Source organism: Magallana gigas, chromosome 6 (genome assembly GCF_963853765.1).
Source record: "Magallana gigas chromosome 6, xbMagGiga1.1, whole genome shotgun sequence".
Classification (NCBI taxonomy): domain Eukaryota; kingdom Metazoa; phylum Mollusca; class Bivalvia; order Ostreida; family Ostreidae; genus Magallana; species Magallana gigas.
In genome coordinates, this window is record NC_088858.1 from 43595742 (window position 1) to 43614353 (window position 18612).

Sequence of the window (18612 nt, forward strand, 5' to 3'; positions counted from 1 at the left end):
GACCCGAAGGAATATTGGAAAATTCTCAATACCAATTGTGGAAATAAGTCAACATATAATGCTGACTTGAAGGATCATTTTGATTTTCATAACAAATGCTGTAATACTGAAAATGATGCACCATGTGAACATGTATTATCTGAAGATGAACTGATATTGTTATTCGATGGGGGAATTTAATAATTTTATTAATCAACCAATTACAAGTAATGAAATTATGAGATGTATTAAAGCACTTAAAAAAATAATAATAATAATAATAATGTGGAATTGACAGGATTTTTAATAATATATTAAAAATACATGTGATATTATGTTAAATCTTTATGTGAAGTTATTTAACAAGATTTTTGAAACTGGAATTATACCTTCACAGTGAATACATGGAAACATTATCCCAATTTATAAAAATAAAGGTAACAATACTGATCCATCAAACTATAGACCAATCACACTTATAAGCTGTCTTGGGAAATTATTTACTTCTATCCTCAATGAAAGATTGACTGAGTATGCAAATAGAGTAGAACTTATTTTAGAAAATCAAGCTGGGTTTCGTAAAGATTACTCGACTATTGATCACATTTTTTCGTTATATTCTTTGATAAAATTATCCAAGACATTTAAAATAAAATTATTTTGTGCTTTTATAGATTTTTAAAATGCTTTTGATTCAATTTGGCGTGTTGGTCTATGGAACGAAATTTTGTTGAACTATATTAATGGCAAGTGTTTTAACGTTATTACAAATATGTATAAGGGAATTAAATCTTGTGTAACTGCCAAGGGTTTAACCTCTGATATGTTTCCATGTACAGTGGGTGTTAGACAAGGTGAAAATTTGTCACCTTTTTTATTTGCACTTTATCTTAACGATTTACAAGAATTTTTATCAACAAATGATGTAGAGGGTTTGACATCACTATCATATCAATTGGAAAACAAATGTAATTTATATCTAAGACTTTTTGTATTACTATATGCAGATGATACAATATTATTTTCAGAATTTCCTGACGATCTTCAACATCAACTTGATGTTTTTCAAAGATATTGTAAAAGCTGGCATCTCAAAGTTAATAGTGATAAAACAGATTTTTTTAACAAAGGTAGATCACGTGTAGATTATTCATTTAAGTATGGAGACATTAGTTTAGAAATTGTAGATAATTTTAAAATACCTTGGAGTACATTTTTGTAAAAATGGATCATTCAATCTCAATGTGAAAGAACTTTGTGAAAAAGCTACTAGAGCTATGTATAGTGTAATAGCCAAATGTAGAAAACACAATATGTCAATTGATTGTAAATTAGATATGTTTGACAAAATTCTGAAACCTATTTTACTTTATGGATGTGAAGTTTGGGGATTTGGTAATATAGCACTGGTTGAAAAGTTACATCTGAAAGAAGATGGGTGAATAAGGCGTGTAAACTGCCTATATGAGGATAGATAAGATACTATAAAATTAAAATATGAACAAATCTCATAATTTCTTTCTAAATTAATATTGAAAACAATGTATATTTACCATAACATCGATTAATAACCTTTAAATGTGTTAAATATTTCGAACAGGTTGATTTAAACTGGCGTATGCGTGTCAAAACCTCCAAATAATGTCATTTTTAGAACTTCAATGCCTTTTCTTTTATAGAGTGGGTCTAGGTTCCATATTTTTTTCATAGTCTATATAAGGTTTAACGGAAATCAAACCGATTTAAATCAACAAAAACGTGGAAAGATGACCCACTATACTTTAAAAATGTCATTTTGTATCCCAACAATTGAACGTTTTAGAGAAATACTATAAGTCCGTAAATTCGTGGTTGAAGTTGCATTTAGCATTTAACATTAGAGTTTGTTGTGACTGAAGTGGCATAGTGGTTAGAGCACCAGACATTTGGTAACATTATACACCAAAACACCAAAACTTTAGAATTTATTATTTTTTCTTATCTTTTGTTAAAATATTCAAAACTGAATATTGTTAGAAATTGTGCCTTTGTAAACTTGTAATATAACATCATCCAGTATATTTAGTTGGAAAAAGAATAATTTGAAATTGCTTTTTACGACAAAACCAAATGGGCAATTGCGCTATCTTGTTCCCCCATCTTCTTTTGTAAGCATATCTTAAACCTAAAGTCTTCAACACCAAATTATATGGTTTATGGGGAACTTGGACGATACCCACTAATAATTAAGGTATCCGATCCATATTAGGACCAAATTTTTCCAACCTTGAATATGCATCATGGATTTAATACTTTGATATTCATTTAAAGCATTTAAGAGTAGAAAAAGATTTACCGAGAGAAATTTTCAAAAAGTATTTAACTGAGCAGTAATTACTTAATGAAGATTGCATTAAGGTCTATGGAGACAAGCACATTTTTTAAGATAAAAAAGTAATTACTAGGAGTATTAAAAAATGCTTTGGTGGAAAGATGTATTTTACCAATAGGAATACAAAAACTATTGAAAATAAATTTTATACCGTGTAGATCTTTTTGGAATCAATTTTTATAGAATAAAAGCAAAGGGGGACAACTCTTCAAAAAAAAAGGAAAAGGTCATTAATTAGGACACATCCACACTTACATATTGATACTTAAATAGGAACATTATGTTCAAGTATACTGAGTGTTAAGTCCATACATATCTGTTATGCACCTAGATTCATTGAATCTGAGGCTATTATTGATCGGGTACCTTAATGTTAAAATCCGCATGATAGCATTTTGGTGTAAACTTGTCTTTTCACAAAATAATAAAGTTTCGTCAAAACTACAATATGCAATGGGTAAAATGAACAGACCCTGGTTTAAATGTATTGTTAAAATATTGAATGATTGTGGTCTATCTTTTTTTTGTACCAACAAAATGAGCTTGGACTTTGGGTAGTAGTGTCAAACAGCAATGTGACGTAGGCCTGTCTATTTCATTGCTAGCCACTCAGCCATGGCTCTTTGAAATCAACAAGATTTGTCTGGCTCTTGAGCTAAGACTACGCAATCGGTGTATATTTCGATTGAAACCGCGTCATTTTAACTTGTTTTGACGCAAGAAATAGATAGCTACGTCCAACCGAAAGTCCAGGTCTTGTTAAAATGTTTCTACTTCCAGACCAATTCAAGCAGTCATGGAATAGTGAAATGTATAATTCATCAAAAGGTATTAACTATAGAATTTTTAAAACCCCATTATCCTTGGAAAAATACTTATTAGATCTGCCTTCCAAATATCAGAAATCTTTTTGTACTTTTAGAACAAGTAATGCTAAATTGCCTATAGAACGAGGTAGATGGTATGATATATCTTCAGTTTGAGAAGCAAACGTGCATCAAAGGAAGCAAATCGGAGTACAAAAATTATACACAATCCTGTATAAAAAAAAAGTTGAAAAGATGATTATACAAACAGATAATTTACAAAAAAGAAGGAAAATCTTCATAATCATAATCCAACAAGCGGAATCGTACCAGGATACAAAACCCTTTTAATATGCGGTAAGTGACGGTGGTGAAACCAACTGAGCTTTTCAAACCTTACAGCTGTAACACGTATATACAAACCTGTTTAATACAAATCAGTTTAATTTTTTTGGTAGTTTTCTGGCAAATTTCGACCTCGGGGCAGGAGTGCCCCTAAAAAATCCTATCTTTATTTAGCCTTTGATCAAAACCTATCAAAATATCTCAGTTTTTAAGGGGCATGCCTGCCCTGTTGTTTTTTATAAACCAAACTTCATGCAGAATTTGATCGTTTTACAGCAAAAATGACCAACTTCGAAGGTTAATTTAAAGGGCATATCGCATGTTTTTCAATTTTCGGAATTTCATAGATAAAATCCTTCTATAGTACTCACTAGAAATAAAGTTTATCAAGTTTTATAGATAACAAACTATTATAAGTAATTAATATATACAAAAGGAAGGCAAAAAATGTAAAATGCCCCATACTTTAGAAGCATGCGATATGTCCTTAAGAATTGCAAACGCAATACATTAGGTTCAAATCAAATAAAAATTCGATTCGAAATTTTAGAAATATATACATGTACAGTAGAAAACATCAAATGAACTTCGAATTTTTAAAGTAATTTTTTTTTTTCGGGAATTCGAAATAGGTCAATTCTTTTGTTATATACAAGTGATCTTTGGCCCCCATTTTTTAAATGTATCAGATACATTGAATTATTATGCTATTTTTTGTGGAGTTGATGAAAGATACATTTTCCCTTTATTGGCAATATCGACCAACCAGAAGTTGACATCATGACAATCACACCGCCTCTCCCCCCCCCCCCCCCAAAAAAAATAAATTAAATAAGAAATAAGGAATCATTCTTTAAGTATTATGAGGTGATAATTTCGGTCGGGGCGTGTTCAAATCCAATTTAGCCTGAAGGGTTTTATGATAGATTTGATCACGCCCCGACCGAAATTATCACCTCATAATATTCAAAGAATGATTACTTATATTAACATAATTTAAAGCAATTGTACGATTAAATATTCAAATATAAATAAACAAACCTCTCTGGCGCCTCAAATATACGTCATTTGAAGTTATGGGTTACATAGTACAAAATTGATACGAAGTGTTATCACAGGCAAATACCCTGGAAAATGTAAATATATTCAATTATTGTCTCTGATTTAAATATGGTCGGGGTGATTAAATCCAATAAAGCCCGAAGGGATTTATGCTATACTATGTCCCGGGATTTTGCTTCCACCACTTTTTGCTTGATATTTCAATAATAATATTTACATTTTCCAGTGTCTTTGCCTGTCATAACGCTACGTATCAATTTTGTACGTCTATATAACTCATTAAGGCAAATTGAGGCGCCAGCGGGGTTTGGTTATTTATATTTAGTATATAATCGTACGATGATTTAAAATTATATAAATATAAGTAATAAGGAATCATTCTTTGAATATTATGAAGTGATAATTTCGGTCGGGGCGTGATCAATCTATCATAAAGCCCTTCGGGCTTTATTGGATTTGATCACGCTCGACCGAAATTATCACCTCATAATACTCAAATAATGGTTCCTTATTCCTTAAGTAAATACCTTTGTGCTCAAACTACGTTCATCCACTAATATGAAAAATGTCCGGATTATCTGTTTTGAAACGCCCCCTCTACCGCTTCAGGTTTCAATACACATCCCAAAATTGAAAGCCTACGGAGATTTTTCATTGCATCAGTCATTAATAAGCCCGGATGATAACGTTAAAAAATTGCGCGAGGTATCCCGAGTACTTCCGAATGGAGAAAAGATGTAAACATTTCCCATTATAAATCTCCGTAAGAAAATTGTTTTCGTTTGAGTGAAAAGGGATAATTGTTCAATGAAGACATCTTGGATATATTCCCTTTCATCGATTTCAATTGTATTTCTTTTACAGGTATGTGTATTTTTATTAAAAATCATCAAAAATTGATGGAAGCAATAACTTGGGACAGACTATAGATATATTTACATCTACCGAGTATGATTCCTAAGGTGGCATATCTCTATCAAACATGTCGACATGCAAGATTCTTATGGAAACTAATAGCTCAACAGAAATAGCCTAAATGAAATCTACACGCCCCGTCTATCGATTGGTCGAAACTTACAGCGACCTAAGAAAAAGTCACGGGCTTCACGAAATAATCCTGATGATGTTGGACTCAAATTCCCATGGGAGACGATTTGGCTGTTTCTTTTCGCTAACGTACTGATGTACATTTAACTTGCTTTATACAATTAAATTATTAATTTGTTAAAAGAAAGATGTAAGTATAAACTTTGATGATTCATGTGGGTTATGAAAGTAGCGATCATTGCAGAAAAAAAATACATAAACCGCTAACGCGGGTTACATTCAATGTATGTATTTTTTCTGCAATGCATTGTCGCCACCTTCATAACCCGCATGAATCACAAAAAAAGCATTTCATTGTTTAAATGATCACACCAGACCGCATTTGATCACATCATCATATTCAAAGAATGATTCCTTATTACTTATATTATATAATTTTCAGCAATCGTACTTTGAAACATTGAAATAGTCATTGATTAACTGTATTTGACTATACATTATAACATCGATTTGTTGTGCTTTCTAAACACTGGAAATGTATAAACATACCCTTTTAAACGCCATCCCCAGCTCCGTAATGGTGCAGTTAAATTGATTACATACTCTCGATCTGCACGTGAATTTAAGATACTTCATTTTCCGAGGTCGATTAGCGTCTAGGGCAAATAAATTATAGAGACGATATCAATAGTCTGAAGAATTTAATGATACTATCTATTCCATAGAATTTGTGTGGAAATAAGATCAACCAGTCCAAACCTAGCGCAATTTTCTGTGTGCTGTAAATTACAACTATTTTTATTAAAAACATGTATGGAACTGTAGCTCCCAGGTCGTTCATCCGAATTTTTCTCAGACCGGGAGCTACCGAAATAACAGGATTTTTGAAATAATAATTAGTACTGTACTCTTTATGAACTTATTTCTGTAAGTAATCACGACTCGGAATATCAATTTAAACAAATGTATACATATACAGAGTTCAAACATTGAAACATTTGTTCATCTTTTTTATGAATATTTTTATGTAAAAGAATTATCATAATGGTGTTATTGAAGAATGGTTTTTAAATGAATTTGATATTTCTATAGTTTTTGATAGGAAATCTGTTTCATTGGTAAATTTCTAAAACCAAGCATCTTTATACTGCACAATCTAGTATCAATGATTGTTAAATGATATATTTTTGCGACCACATATAACAAATACCCATACCTGAGTTTTGATTAAATTTCTAAAACCAAGCGTCTTTATACTGCACAATCTAGTATCAATGATTGTTAAATGATATATTTTTGCAACCACTTATAAGAAATACCCATACCTGAGTTTTGATATATAATTAAAAACAGGATTCTGCTTGAAAAATATCTGTTATTGAAAACTGTAGATACTCAGACTATGAAAAAATTATGACATTTGTGATGGCTTAAACAATTTTTTGGGAAGTTTATTAGTGACATATACAAATGTAATTTGATATATGTACCCCCCCCCCTTTTTCATTTTTTTTCTTTTTCTCTCATTTGCTTCTCTTCCTTTTTTCTCTCTTTGTCTACCATTATTATTTTTTTCTCGAAGAATAACACATATTTTCACACTTTGTGGATAATTTTTTTTAAATCAATATTAAAATGTATGAATAATATTTCTGAAATATGTTTATACATGTGTGTATTGGGGGGGGGGGTGTTATGTGTAAATCTATGCTACTACTAATATTAAAATAATAAACTCTAATTTTTGGGCTTTAATACCGAGAAATCGGAAGAGTACAGTAACTGTCTTTTGTTTTATATATTTTAAACATCATTGGTGCGTGAATATTACCAATTTGTTTTTATTTTTTCTCAATCAAGCTTCGCTTATTAATAATCAAAGAACATTCCTTAAAAATTCCGGAAATCATCTGAATTTTTTTGGATTTTACAATCATGCGCATGCGCTTACATTCACGCTAAATCACGGGAGGCTCTAAGTTTATGTTTCCACAATATAACATTTGAATGGATAAACTCAGAAAAGATAATACAAATGCGTGTAAATTTTCATTGGAAATTTATATTTTGTTCGAAGAAAATACGGGAGATAACTCTAACATAGTGCATTTACTATAAACAAAAAAACCCCGAGAGTTTCGAATCTCAACATGATGTGTAAATTAACGTTATTTATGGTGTTCCGATGGGGCCACTTCGACCTTCGCACTTTCGCCTTTAGGTCGAGGTACGAGAGTGCGAAGTTGCGACGGCGAAAGTGCGAGAGTGCGACGGCGAAGGAGCGAAAGTGCGAAGATGCGACGGCGAAGCGCGAAGTTGCGACGGCGAGAGTGCGAAGTTGCGACGGCGAAGAAGCGATACTAATATCGCACTCTCGCCTTCGCAACTTCGCATTCTCGCCTTCGCATCTTCGCACTTTCGCCTTCGCCTTTTTATAATTATGGAGCTCTCTATCGTTTAAAGACAATTTTAGCTGTATAAAAGGACATCTGACATATTTTGGAGATTTTATTATATATAATTAATAAAATTAAATTTTCCGGGGGGATGAGATCCGGACCTTCTCTCTCCCTTTACTGCATGTGTGAAGTTATTAGTATTGAATTTTCCGGGGGGGGGGACCCCCTCTCCACCTCTAGATCCAAACACCAGCAAGGAGTGTCGCATAATGAAATTAGAATTCGAATGTTACTGTGTTTGTTCTACGGTAAACAGACAGCTGGTAAGTGACATGAGTCTGGAAGTGCATATGTATACATTATGGCGGACCTTACATTTTATATGGAGTATATAACGATTAGGCATAGCCAGCACTGGTAAACATAAATGTCACATATACACATTAAAATATTTATAAACATTCATAGTAAGCACAATGGCTTAGCGCATGCGTACCAATGATATCATGGATTAATCGGAAAACCTTTGCGAGTACGGTGCCTGCATCAAATTCTATGTAATAGACCGAGACTTTCTGAATGCTATCAAAAAAGGCGAAGGCGAAAGTGCGAAAGTGCGAAGGCGAGAGTGCGAAGTTGCGAAGGCGAGGGAGCGATAGTAGTATCGCTCCTTCGCCTTCGCACCTTCGCGCTTTCGCCTTCGCATCTTCGCGCTTCGCCGTCGCATCTTCGCACTTTCGCTCCTTCGCCGTCGCACTCTCGCACTTTCGCCTTCGCAACTTCGCACTCTCGCATCTTCGACCTAAAGGCGAAAGTGCGAAGGTCGAAGTGGCCCCATCGGAACACCATAGTTATTGAAAAAATGTTGAATTCTGCAATAATAGAAATAAACTTTTTGATGAAAGGTATTTACAGCCTCAAAATGGTTTGTTATGAACAATTTGACTTATTTTCAATGCAACTTTAAGTTTCTCCAAAATCGTTTTGGAGCGGTTCTGCATTTTTCTGCTATACTTTATGAGTATATGGGAGGCATTTCAACTGTGATGAAGGCCTGTCCCGAGACACAGTTAGATTATTCTAACTAAGCAGAGTGTAGTGAAATTAATAGCATTATTGTAGGTTTATAGCTTGGTTATGCAAATGTCAACAATATAAGGTGTGTCGATGTATCTATTTCATAACCTGGTAAATGTCCGATATCCTATGCAATGTCAACCCGGGTCAAGGAGTAGTAAAAATTAAAAAAAAAATATTTACTGAATGCTGGTCTAGCTCCTGAGTTTATGTCAAATTAGTGGTCACATACATGTACACATATATATATGCGTTTCTGAAATAGAAAATTTTTGCCATGGATGCCTAAGGTATTCAACACAGTCAGTTAAATAGTTTCATTTACATGGCCACGAATGCTAGTACACACTTATCCTAGTTTATTCTTATATAGTCATATAGCAGGATCCGCTCTCGTGATAATACATTGCCTCAATTTGCCTGTACTAGTTGTCATGGTCAATAAAACTTACTTTAATCTCCATTGATAAATTCTTACACCAAATTAAAACATATAGAAGGCATTGCGTTCCTTTACTTATACATGTTTACATAACAGTCCTCTCAAGTTAAGGTTTTTTAATGTTAAAGATTTCCTGAACGGGTGTTTAGTTCAGTTTTAAAAGTTTAGAAACAACTCTGAAAAACCATGAATTACAACATATGGTCGAAGGTCCTAAAATCAACGGGGTCCAAATTTCGACGGTGTTTATCTTTTGTTTACATCTCGCTCGTTTTCGCAGGAATAAGAGAAATTTTGTATGCATATGATACTATGATAGACTAGCAATCAACTGGCCTATTATTTATTAAAATGCATTTCAAACAAGTAAGAAATTAATTTATGAATTTTTCCTCACAAAGAACAGCAAATTTTCTTAATCAATCATTACCCTGAATCTAAATCATCGTAACACAAAAATATAAACACTATGACGAAACACATGGTGTATTGTCTGCAAGGACCGAAGATTCATTAATGAAAAACAAGTAATGTTGTGAGGATAAATTTAACTGACAAGACAATGGAGAGCAATCGTCGAATTTAGGACCCAGTAATGGCGGCCCCCGGAATTTTGTTGAGGAATTTAATATTTTGTATATTGAAAGAACAAAATGTAAAAAGGTTAATCAAATTATGTTAGCACAGCAAGCTATGATTGATATTCATGATAAATGTCTTAGCTTTCAAAATTATTGCTCATTTTATCTGAAAAGAGGACCTATATATTAAGACTGTCGAAATATGGGCACACAAGGATACATGTATAATACAAGGCACGAAGTAGTATCTAATTTATTCTAGATTTTAGAAAGTCTACTATACATTCCACTCCACCATTAAGCTCTGCTATTGATATTTAATGTCAAGTTTCAGAAATTATTAATAAAAAAAATAAATTAGAGTGTATCCACAACTCCCTAAAAAGCTCCCATTAAAACATGCGCGCGCTTCAGGAAGCCAGAGTTTATCTGCCGGTTGCGAGATAATTATGTGGCGGTCGCCAGATAAATATGTGGCGGCCGCCAGAAAAGTAGGTGGCGGCCGCCAAATAATTATCTAGCTGCCGCCAGATAAAATATTTTTCGAAGTGGCACCAACAGGCTTCCGTAGTATTTCTATAAATTGTCCGGTATGATGGGACATGGCCGAGTAGCATTGTATAGGAGGTCAAAATATGGAACGGGCCGTATAAGATATTTACTGCGTATGTTTTATTCGCCGCGTTGTACACTGTAATAGCTAATTGGCATTTCATCAGAATAAAAAAAACCCCACAGGACTACTGTATTTAAACAACGACAGCTTAGGTACAAACGCACTCTGTTTATGGGATATTCTATCGGTACGTGTGTAACGTTACTTAAATTGTGTGGAGAGAGAAGGAAACCATTATCGTGAGATGTTTGATTTCTGGACGATTTTCCTGGCGGTTGTTGTTGGGATTTTGTATATCTGGTGGAAGAATACAACGAGGGATGCAGTCCTACCCCCGGGGCCCCCTACGGTCCCTTTCCTAGGGAATCTCCTCAGTGTGAATCCGGAGACAGTGTTGGATACATTCCAGGAATATCGACGGAAATATGGAGAAGTATTTAGTCTGATCACGGGCTCCAAGACCCTTGTTGTGATCAGTGGATATGATACCCTGAGAGAGATATTCATAAAACATGGAGACGTGACGTCAGAAAGGCCCGATATTTTTATTACCAGGGAAGTTGGAAAATTTAAAGGTACAACTGAACAATTCTATTTTGAGAAGTGACTGCTATGTCTGTCCACTTTTCTATCCACTAGAGAGGAGTTTATCATAAGGTTACGAATGTTTACATGCATTACATGTAACTGTTGAATGAAATGGAATGAAAAAGTTACAAATCGGTTTTTGAACTCATATTAGCATTAATAATTAGGGAAATAATTAAGTACTGTACATTATTACTTTAAGAACATGAAAGGCGAAATAGATATTTAAAAAAAATAACAAATAAAATACACCCATTCGCCTCACATTTTTTGCAAATTAGGATAAAAATCTAAATATTAATTTTATGGGGGCTTGAGCATGTTCCTCCTTTACAGTAGATAGAATAACACTGAGCGCTGCATTCTGCCATTTGATCAGTTGAATCACGAGTCGACCATGGCAAAAAGAAAGTGATAGACTAAAACATTTCTGACAATAAGAAAAATATTGATATTTAGAACATAACAATGCCATATAATGCTGGAGAGCTAACAATGAACGGAAATCTTGATCGATGTCACATTTTATCAGAGGACTTAGACTGTAGGTCGCGTGCTGAGAGTCAATGTGATTGCTTAGTAATAACTCAAATGCATGCGACTCGTTTCATTTTAAAATAAATGCAAAAGAAATTCCTTTTCAATAATCTATTTTTTTTTAACTTTCTGTTCATTGTAGGTGTAGCCACCTCCTCAGGTGCGCTGTGGAAAGAACACAGAACCTTTTCTTTGAACACCCTAAGGGAATTTGGATTTGGAAAACGTAGCTTGGAGTCTAGAATTATCGAGGAAATAGAAGTTTTTGTTCAAGAAATTCAATCGAAAAAGGGAGAGCCATTTAACATACACTCCTTGATTAACGTCTGTATCTCTAACATCATGTGTTCCATTACCTTCGGTAAACGATATGACCACGACGATAAAAAATTCCTTTCTCTTCTGAATTCAATCAACCAAAATCTTAGCAACGAGAACGTCATGTTTGTGGCCACTGTCTTACCCTTTATAAGGTATATTCCTGGAGATCCATTTCGAATTAAAAAGGTGTTGAGAAATGTTGATAAGGTGGAAAATCATCTTCGGCAGCTTGTGGAGGAACATGAACAGATTTATGATGAGAATAACTTGCGAGACTACGTTGACGTTTTCCTGAAAAAGATGAAATCGGAACGGAACAATCCAAATACAACATTTGATGGTATGAGACGGATAAATTTAACTGGTCATTGTTGGATGAATATCGCCATCAGAATTATTTTGACTTACTGTAACATTTTGATTCATTTTTTTCATGCACAAATCATCATTGTACGTCTAGCAAGTAAATGATATCAAATGACAATTACGCAGTGTATATTTGTGAAATCAAATATTCTAAATGTTATGATGTACTTCAATACAAATACTGTTTCACTCTGTATATATAATTAGAAAGCAAATTGAAAATCAAAATTCACATTATTTTCTTGCCTGAAAAACATTGATAAGATTATGATAAAGGAGTTAGTTTAATTTAATCACCAAAGTAACTTGTTACAATATAACTAAATCATATTATTTTTTTTTTGTAGAGGATCAGCTGTTGAAGATCGTGGGTGAACTCTTTGTTGCTGGAACTGAAACAACCTCAACCGCCATTCGATGGTTCTGCTTGTTCATGATCAGACATCCGGAGGTACAAGAAAAGATGCGCAATGAAATCAATGACGTCATTGGTACTTCCCGTTTCCCTAGTTTGGAAGATAAGCAAAATCTTCCCTATTGCGAGGCAGTCATTCACGAAACACTCCGCATTGGAACCATTGCGCCTTTATCTGTTCCACATGGGTTAGCAAGTGATCTGAAGTTTAACGGGTTTACCATTCCTAAAGATGCACTTCTTATTCCAAATTTGTATTCTGTTTTCTTTGACGAAAATATCTTTCCGGACCCATATGATTTTAAACCCGAGAGATTTTTGGATGAAAAGGGCAACCTTAAAAACACTGATAAAGTATTGGCATTTTCGCTTGGTAAGTGATTTGTATAAGTTACGTTGATAATATATAAAATTGTTATATGCATCAGAATTTTAAAAAAGCGTTTATGAAAGAGATGAAAGTTCTATTGTCTTATATTTCAGTGATAATTTTCATTTATCAATTTTTCATTTAGGTCGCCGAGTTTGTCTCGGAGAAGCTTTGGCAAGAATGGAACTCTTTCTCTTTGTGACGTCATTAATTCAGAGATTCACCTTAGAGGCCGGTGACATAAAGAATATTCCGTCAGAGAAAGGCACTATGGGTATTACGTATGCTCCAAAAGACTTTGTTTTGAAAGCAGTTCCGACATAGACTAATTTAATTTTGGCTGTGGCATGTAAAATCATGATATTCGTACACCATTTAATTCATGGTATTGCCTGTATTCATTAATAAGATATATCGGGATATACATGTACGTGTATTTCGTTGAAATGATGGACCAGGTTAAAGAGGGACTCGTCCCTTCACTTTACTATTACATGTATTTTATACAGAAAAGTGAATATGAAAGCTAAGATAGTGCCCAGGTCCCTCCCATTTCAGTCACAAAATTACGAGACTTCATGTTTGTCACTAGGATTCCATACCTACAGCAAAAACAACGAGCGAATACGAATGGAATATTTGTGGGTTATGACAGACTCAAAGATCAGAATTCAGTTTTTGTCAATTAGTTTAGATTACTTTTATTGTTTGCCATGACACATGTAAAATAAAGAAATTAAAAAAGAAGGACAATGATTTCCTGTCAGTAATTTATTCTTTCCTTTACTGAATTTATATATTTTTGATTTAGTTTAAAAAAATGTACCACTGATATATGCGTGGTATAATACTAATACAAAGTCTATAGGAACGATATGGGTAGTGTGCATTTTTCTGCTTTATTAACCTAAACATGTTATCGTTATCTACTGTACAATATATTTCAAAATAACTTTGCTGTAAAATGTCGACACTGATTACAAATAAATAAGGAACTCTGGGAGGTTTTCCCGCATGATTGGGTCCTGGCATATGACTTTGTATAATTCAAGGTACTCATCCCCAATCACGCGCAGGCGCACAAACAGGTCTAACAGTTTGGCCAGACGGCGTCCTTTATTCTCATAATGGGATTTGGATAACGTAAACTCAAGAGTCTCCAAAAGTCTCTTCTGAATGTTTTCCACATCATCTGGATGATCTAGCTGGCACCTGTCTGAATAATAAGTACATGTACCATTATACACTACGGTTTTCACATTTCAATATGAAAAAGATGCTTCCTGTAAACTACAATGTAACTGATTATGTTGAATACATACCTCGAAATGTAACACAAATACCCAGCATTAAAGCAAATTCTTCCGGACTGAGCTGAAGCTTGGACACCTCTTCTGAGAATTCCGCCCAGCTTAGCAGTGTTTCCTTACTTGTATAGGGACATGTCTCACTCAGAGGCAGCACCTTTCCGGTATACGAAATGCACATCTCCTTTTCTGTATTCATACCTTTGTGTTGCAAAATGGTAAAAAACTCGAAATGGGAACCTGAAGGCAATAACAATAGTTTAACATTCAAATCTTAATTTCATGAAACTTTGGAAAGTTCAAAACGAAATTGAAATCTGTTGAATAGTTATAATGCGCTTTTCTTAAAAATTCAAACATAATAGCATATTTTTCACCGTACCAAACATAATTAAAAGGATTATTATTTCAAAATGTAAAATTGAACAAAGGGTAAGTTCATAATCACATTTTAATAGAGCTTTCTGATCTTCCAGACTTAGCCCCGAGAAGAATGGAATGTTCTTGCAGAACTTTACGTAGTCGTTAGCCATCTTCATGAATTCATATTTCGCTTCTGAGAGCAATTTCTTTCTGCCGTCTACATCTAATTGTGTTTTTTCATAAATGTCGTTATACTGATCCGTTGGCAGATATTCTAATTTTCCAAACAGTTTTGTTTTATCAGTATGTTTCATCTGAAATGGTTAATTTTTGTATACATAAAAGTAATCTCTCTCTCTCTCTCTCTCTTAGTTCATGGTAATGAAAAAGGCACTGGATAAAATAATGACTTTAAAAGATTTTTTATGTCAAGTTTAATAACCCCAAAATAGGTTTACTAATAAAACAAAAGAATGGGAAACTACTAAACCTAGCTAAAATGTACAATAAAACAATATAGAAATATTTGTGAATATTAAGATACTCACCCATTCTTTATCTAAAATGTCCTGAATCTCTTCGTTTGTCATAGATTTTGTAAAATGTTCCAAATACCCGTAACCAGTCATTATTCTCTGGAGAATATCCTCTGATTTGTCTGAACAAGGGACACCACTCTCTTTAGTGGATTCTTCGCCTAAGATTATAGAGGTTCGTCCTACTTCCTGCGCAAGTTCCACGATTTCTTTATCCTGAATATGAGGTGAATTTGATGAACTAGATGAAGAATGAATAGTGTAAGATCCTCCCGACGTTTCTGAAAGCGTTCCATCATCTTGAGAATCTTGATGAAATATATTGCAGTCCAACTCGCATCCATCTTTTATTTGGCGGTCCCCTTGAATGCCCGGATGCGTGTTTTCTGGGTCAGTTGCCAATCCATTCGAGGTCTGATCTCGAAGTTTCTGAACTTCCAGTATAACACTGGTCCTTTGTGTCATCGTATAACGACCCTGTTTTACACCTGGTAAAAAAGGAACACGTACAACCGTGTCATATTTTGTCAGTGTCTGATAACTATCTCTAAAAACCAAATATAAAACCACGTTTCCTGAATTTAATCTAATTAATTTGTGTATAAATCATTCGACATATTACACTTATCATCATCCCTTTATCCTGGCCAAAAAAAATAAACAAAACAAAACAAAACAAAACCCTTAAATCTAATGTTTTTTTTTTTTTTAGCAAGACACGATTTTACATCTGGTTTGGAGATCTATATTCAAAGCTGCAATTCTAAAGACGACTTTAGGTTTGTTACATTTGAGCATTTGCTGTATAGGTTTAGTATCTTGTGTTCATATAAATTCATAATATTGTAATATCAATGTATTTGTAAACATGACATTTTCAGAAACTTGAAATTGAAAGAAAAAAATTTGTACTAGTAGAGTTTTAAAGATATTAAAACTTTCTGAACATAATTAAGTGATAAACATGTACCATCTTTTGACATTCCCAAATCCAGACATTTTACCAGTCGGCATGCTGGACATGGCCTAGATCCGTTTTGTTTTTCGGCGTTGATCAAACAATCTCCCCCTTTGTCACATTTGTAAGGGGTACTTCTTAAAAAACTTCGACGGAAGAAAGTCTGTCAAACAGATTTAAAAAAAAAAAAAAGGACATTAACATGGTGACAAGAAAAACGTTGACCTAGGTTGACAACAAAATTATGTTGAAAGCAATATTTAGCACAAGATTCCACAAGAGGTAGTAGATCGGAAATTGTATGAATTTGTTCTACATACGACAGGTTGGGACCAATCTCCCAAATGTCATATAATAGCCCGTTTTAGAAATAATGCCTCAAATGGGATACAAAATTTGAACTGCAAAAAACCCAAATCTTGATTTGGTTATTTTAAAAATAAATCTGTATAAATTCGTACCAAATGCAATAACTTTTGGTTAGCAAGTTTTTTTGTAATCCTATAGTGTGTCAAATTGATCAACAAGAACTTTTGGATATACTGAAAGATCAATCTTTGTAACGGTGGGATTGCAGAGAAAAAAATCGTTTAACCTTAAGTTGTTACATTTCATCCCATCTAATGCTGATTTGACAGATGTTTGACAAAATAAGAAAAAGATTTTTTTTGCACTTCAAATGTATATCCCATGTGGGGTATTAAATCCAAAACGGGCTATTAGATCTCATTGGGAGATTGGTCCCAACCAGTACAATACCTTGCATGCTTCACAACTGTACACCCCAAAATGGATTCCCGTGGATTTCTTCCCACACACACGACACGAGGGGAACTCCAGAGGCTCGTGTGAACAAGTGTATTTCTCTCTTTTCTTGCCTTTGCGTTGAACACTTACGGGTTCCATATCCGATTTTTTTACCTTACAAAAGGGATGTTACACATGCATTGTTTTAAGAACGGAATACAAATACATGTACACGGGTTTACAGTATTCTCCTTGGTCTTAGCACAATTTCATTTTCGAGAAAAACACTAAATCCAGGAAAACATGGAGAAAACAGCCGACATGTGTGTACAATGGAAGTTTAAATATAATTTATGTGATCAATGGCCTTCCCACGCATTGTGATTTCGAAATCTGCTCTGAATTATCACTTCATTTCTTACGTTAACACTTTCGTGTAATGCTGTATTTATAATCCCAAACAGAATGGCAGATTTTCATTCATACATGCTAGTACGGGTACCTTACGAAAGAATAATCCGGTTTAGTTAATATCAACACTGATCAATATGGCCGAGTTTAAATAAACCTCGTTGGCCTTTGTTTGCAAACCCCACGTTTGACTGAATGTTCACCTTGTAAGTTGTTATTTGACCCTGGTGCTGTATTGGGTAGGCAGGCTTTATTTGTAGCATCGACTGAAACTGTCCTCTCACGTACATTCTAATGCTTACTGGATTTGTAATCGCAATGACATTGACAGTGCAAAGGAGAAATAAAAATTTAAATAACTGTGCTGACATAACGCATATAGTATGTCTTTTCAAAAGCTTTTAAAAATGCATAGAAATGAAGGACTCAGATCGCCTATTTATTAATTTGTTCAACAGTGTTAAAGGAAGGCGTAAAAATAAATAATAAAATGTCCTCTTTGATGATTCATGCGGGTTAAGAAGGTATCAATCGTTGCAGAGCTAACGCGCGTTATGTATTTTTCGGCACTTTATCGCCATTGTGACCTGTATATCCCACATGAATCACCAAAGAAAGCATTTATAGTGTTTAAATGTTCTAAAATGTTTGAATAAACATATACAAAATCACGTGATCAATTAAACATTTATAAAAATGTTTTGTAGTAATTTTTTTGTAAAAAAAAAAAAGATACGGGAACAATTTCATTGATGCAGATATCAAAGAATTTTTTCGACCAATCAGAAGCGCCAACATTTCATCAAACTAATAAGTATTAAATGGTTTGTGATTCTGAAGGGAAACACCGGGCCAGAACGATAAATAATTACTGCAATAATTGTTTAATTGTATAAAATAATGTTGTTCTCTATATCGATCGAACACGTATTTTCGGATATATTATTTATAGAATACTTACTGAAAAT

The 18612-nt window shown here is 33.8% G+C and overlaps 2 protein-coding genes across 2 annotated transcripts; one reads left to right on the forward strand and one right to left on the reverse strand.

The window, feature by feature from the left end:
• Positions 1-10712: 10712 nt before the first annotated feature.
• Positions 10713-14081, forward strand: LOC105344043 (cytochrome P450 2C8). The gene is made up of 4 exons (XM_011451620.4): positions 10713-11300; positions 11993-12511; positions 12885-13325; positions 13468-14081. Exons 1-4 carry the CDS (start codon positions 10970-10972, stop codon positions 13644-13646), a joined length of 1470 nt encoding a protein of 489 aa, XP_011449922.3. The 5' UTR covers positions 10713-10969; the 3' UTR covers positions 13647-14081.
• Positions 14082-14202: 121 nt separating this feature from the next.
• LOC105344042 (nuclear receptor ROR-beta) lies at positions 14203-17964 on the reverse strand. Its single transcript, XM_066087437.1, has 6 exons — positions 17246-17964; positions 16499-16649; positions 15541-16016; positions 15078-15306; positions 14645-14869; positions 14203-14538 (listed from the first exon to the last, which is right to left on the reverse strand). The coding sequence occupies exons 1-6, from the start codon at positions 17390-17392 to the stop codon at positions 14300-14302; spliced, it is 1467 nt and encodes a 488-aa protein (XP_065943509.1). The 5' UTR covers positions 17393-17964; the 3' UTR covers positions 14203-14299.
• Between the last annotated feature and the right edge of the window lie 648 nt (positions 17965-18612).

Coding starts and splice junctions, on each gene's coding strand:
- LOC105344042 (XM_066087437.1), bottom strand. CDS start 17,392: ATGGAACCCGTAAGTGTTCAACGCAAAGGCAAGAAAAGAGAGAAATAC. Junction 15,307..15,540: donor ACATTTTAGATAAAGAATGG/GTGAGTATCTTA, acceptor TAACCATTTCAG/ATGAAACATACTGATAAAAC. Junction 14,870..15,077: donor TCAGAAAGCTCTATTAAAAT/GTGATTATGAAC, acceptor TATTGCCTTCAG/GTTCCCATTTCGAGTTTTTT.
- LOC105344043 (XM_011451620.4), top strand. CDS start 10,970: ATGTTTGATTTCTGGACGATTTTCCTGGCGGTTGTTGTTGGGATTTTG. Junction 11,301..11,992: donor GGAAGTTGGAAAATTTAAAG/GTACAACTGAAC, acceptor TGTTCATTGTAG/GTGTAGCCACCTCCTCAGGT. Junction 13,326..13,467: donor AGTATTGGCATTTTCGCTTG/GTAAGTGATTTG, acceptor TTTTTCATTTAG/GTCGCCGAGTTTGTCTCGGA.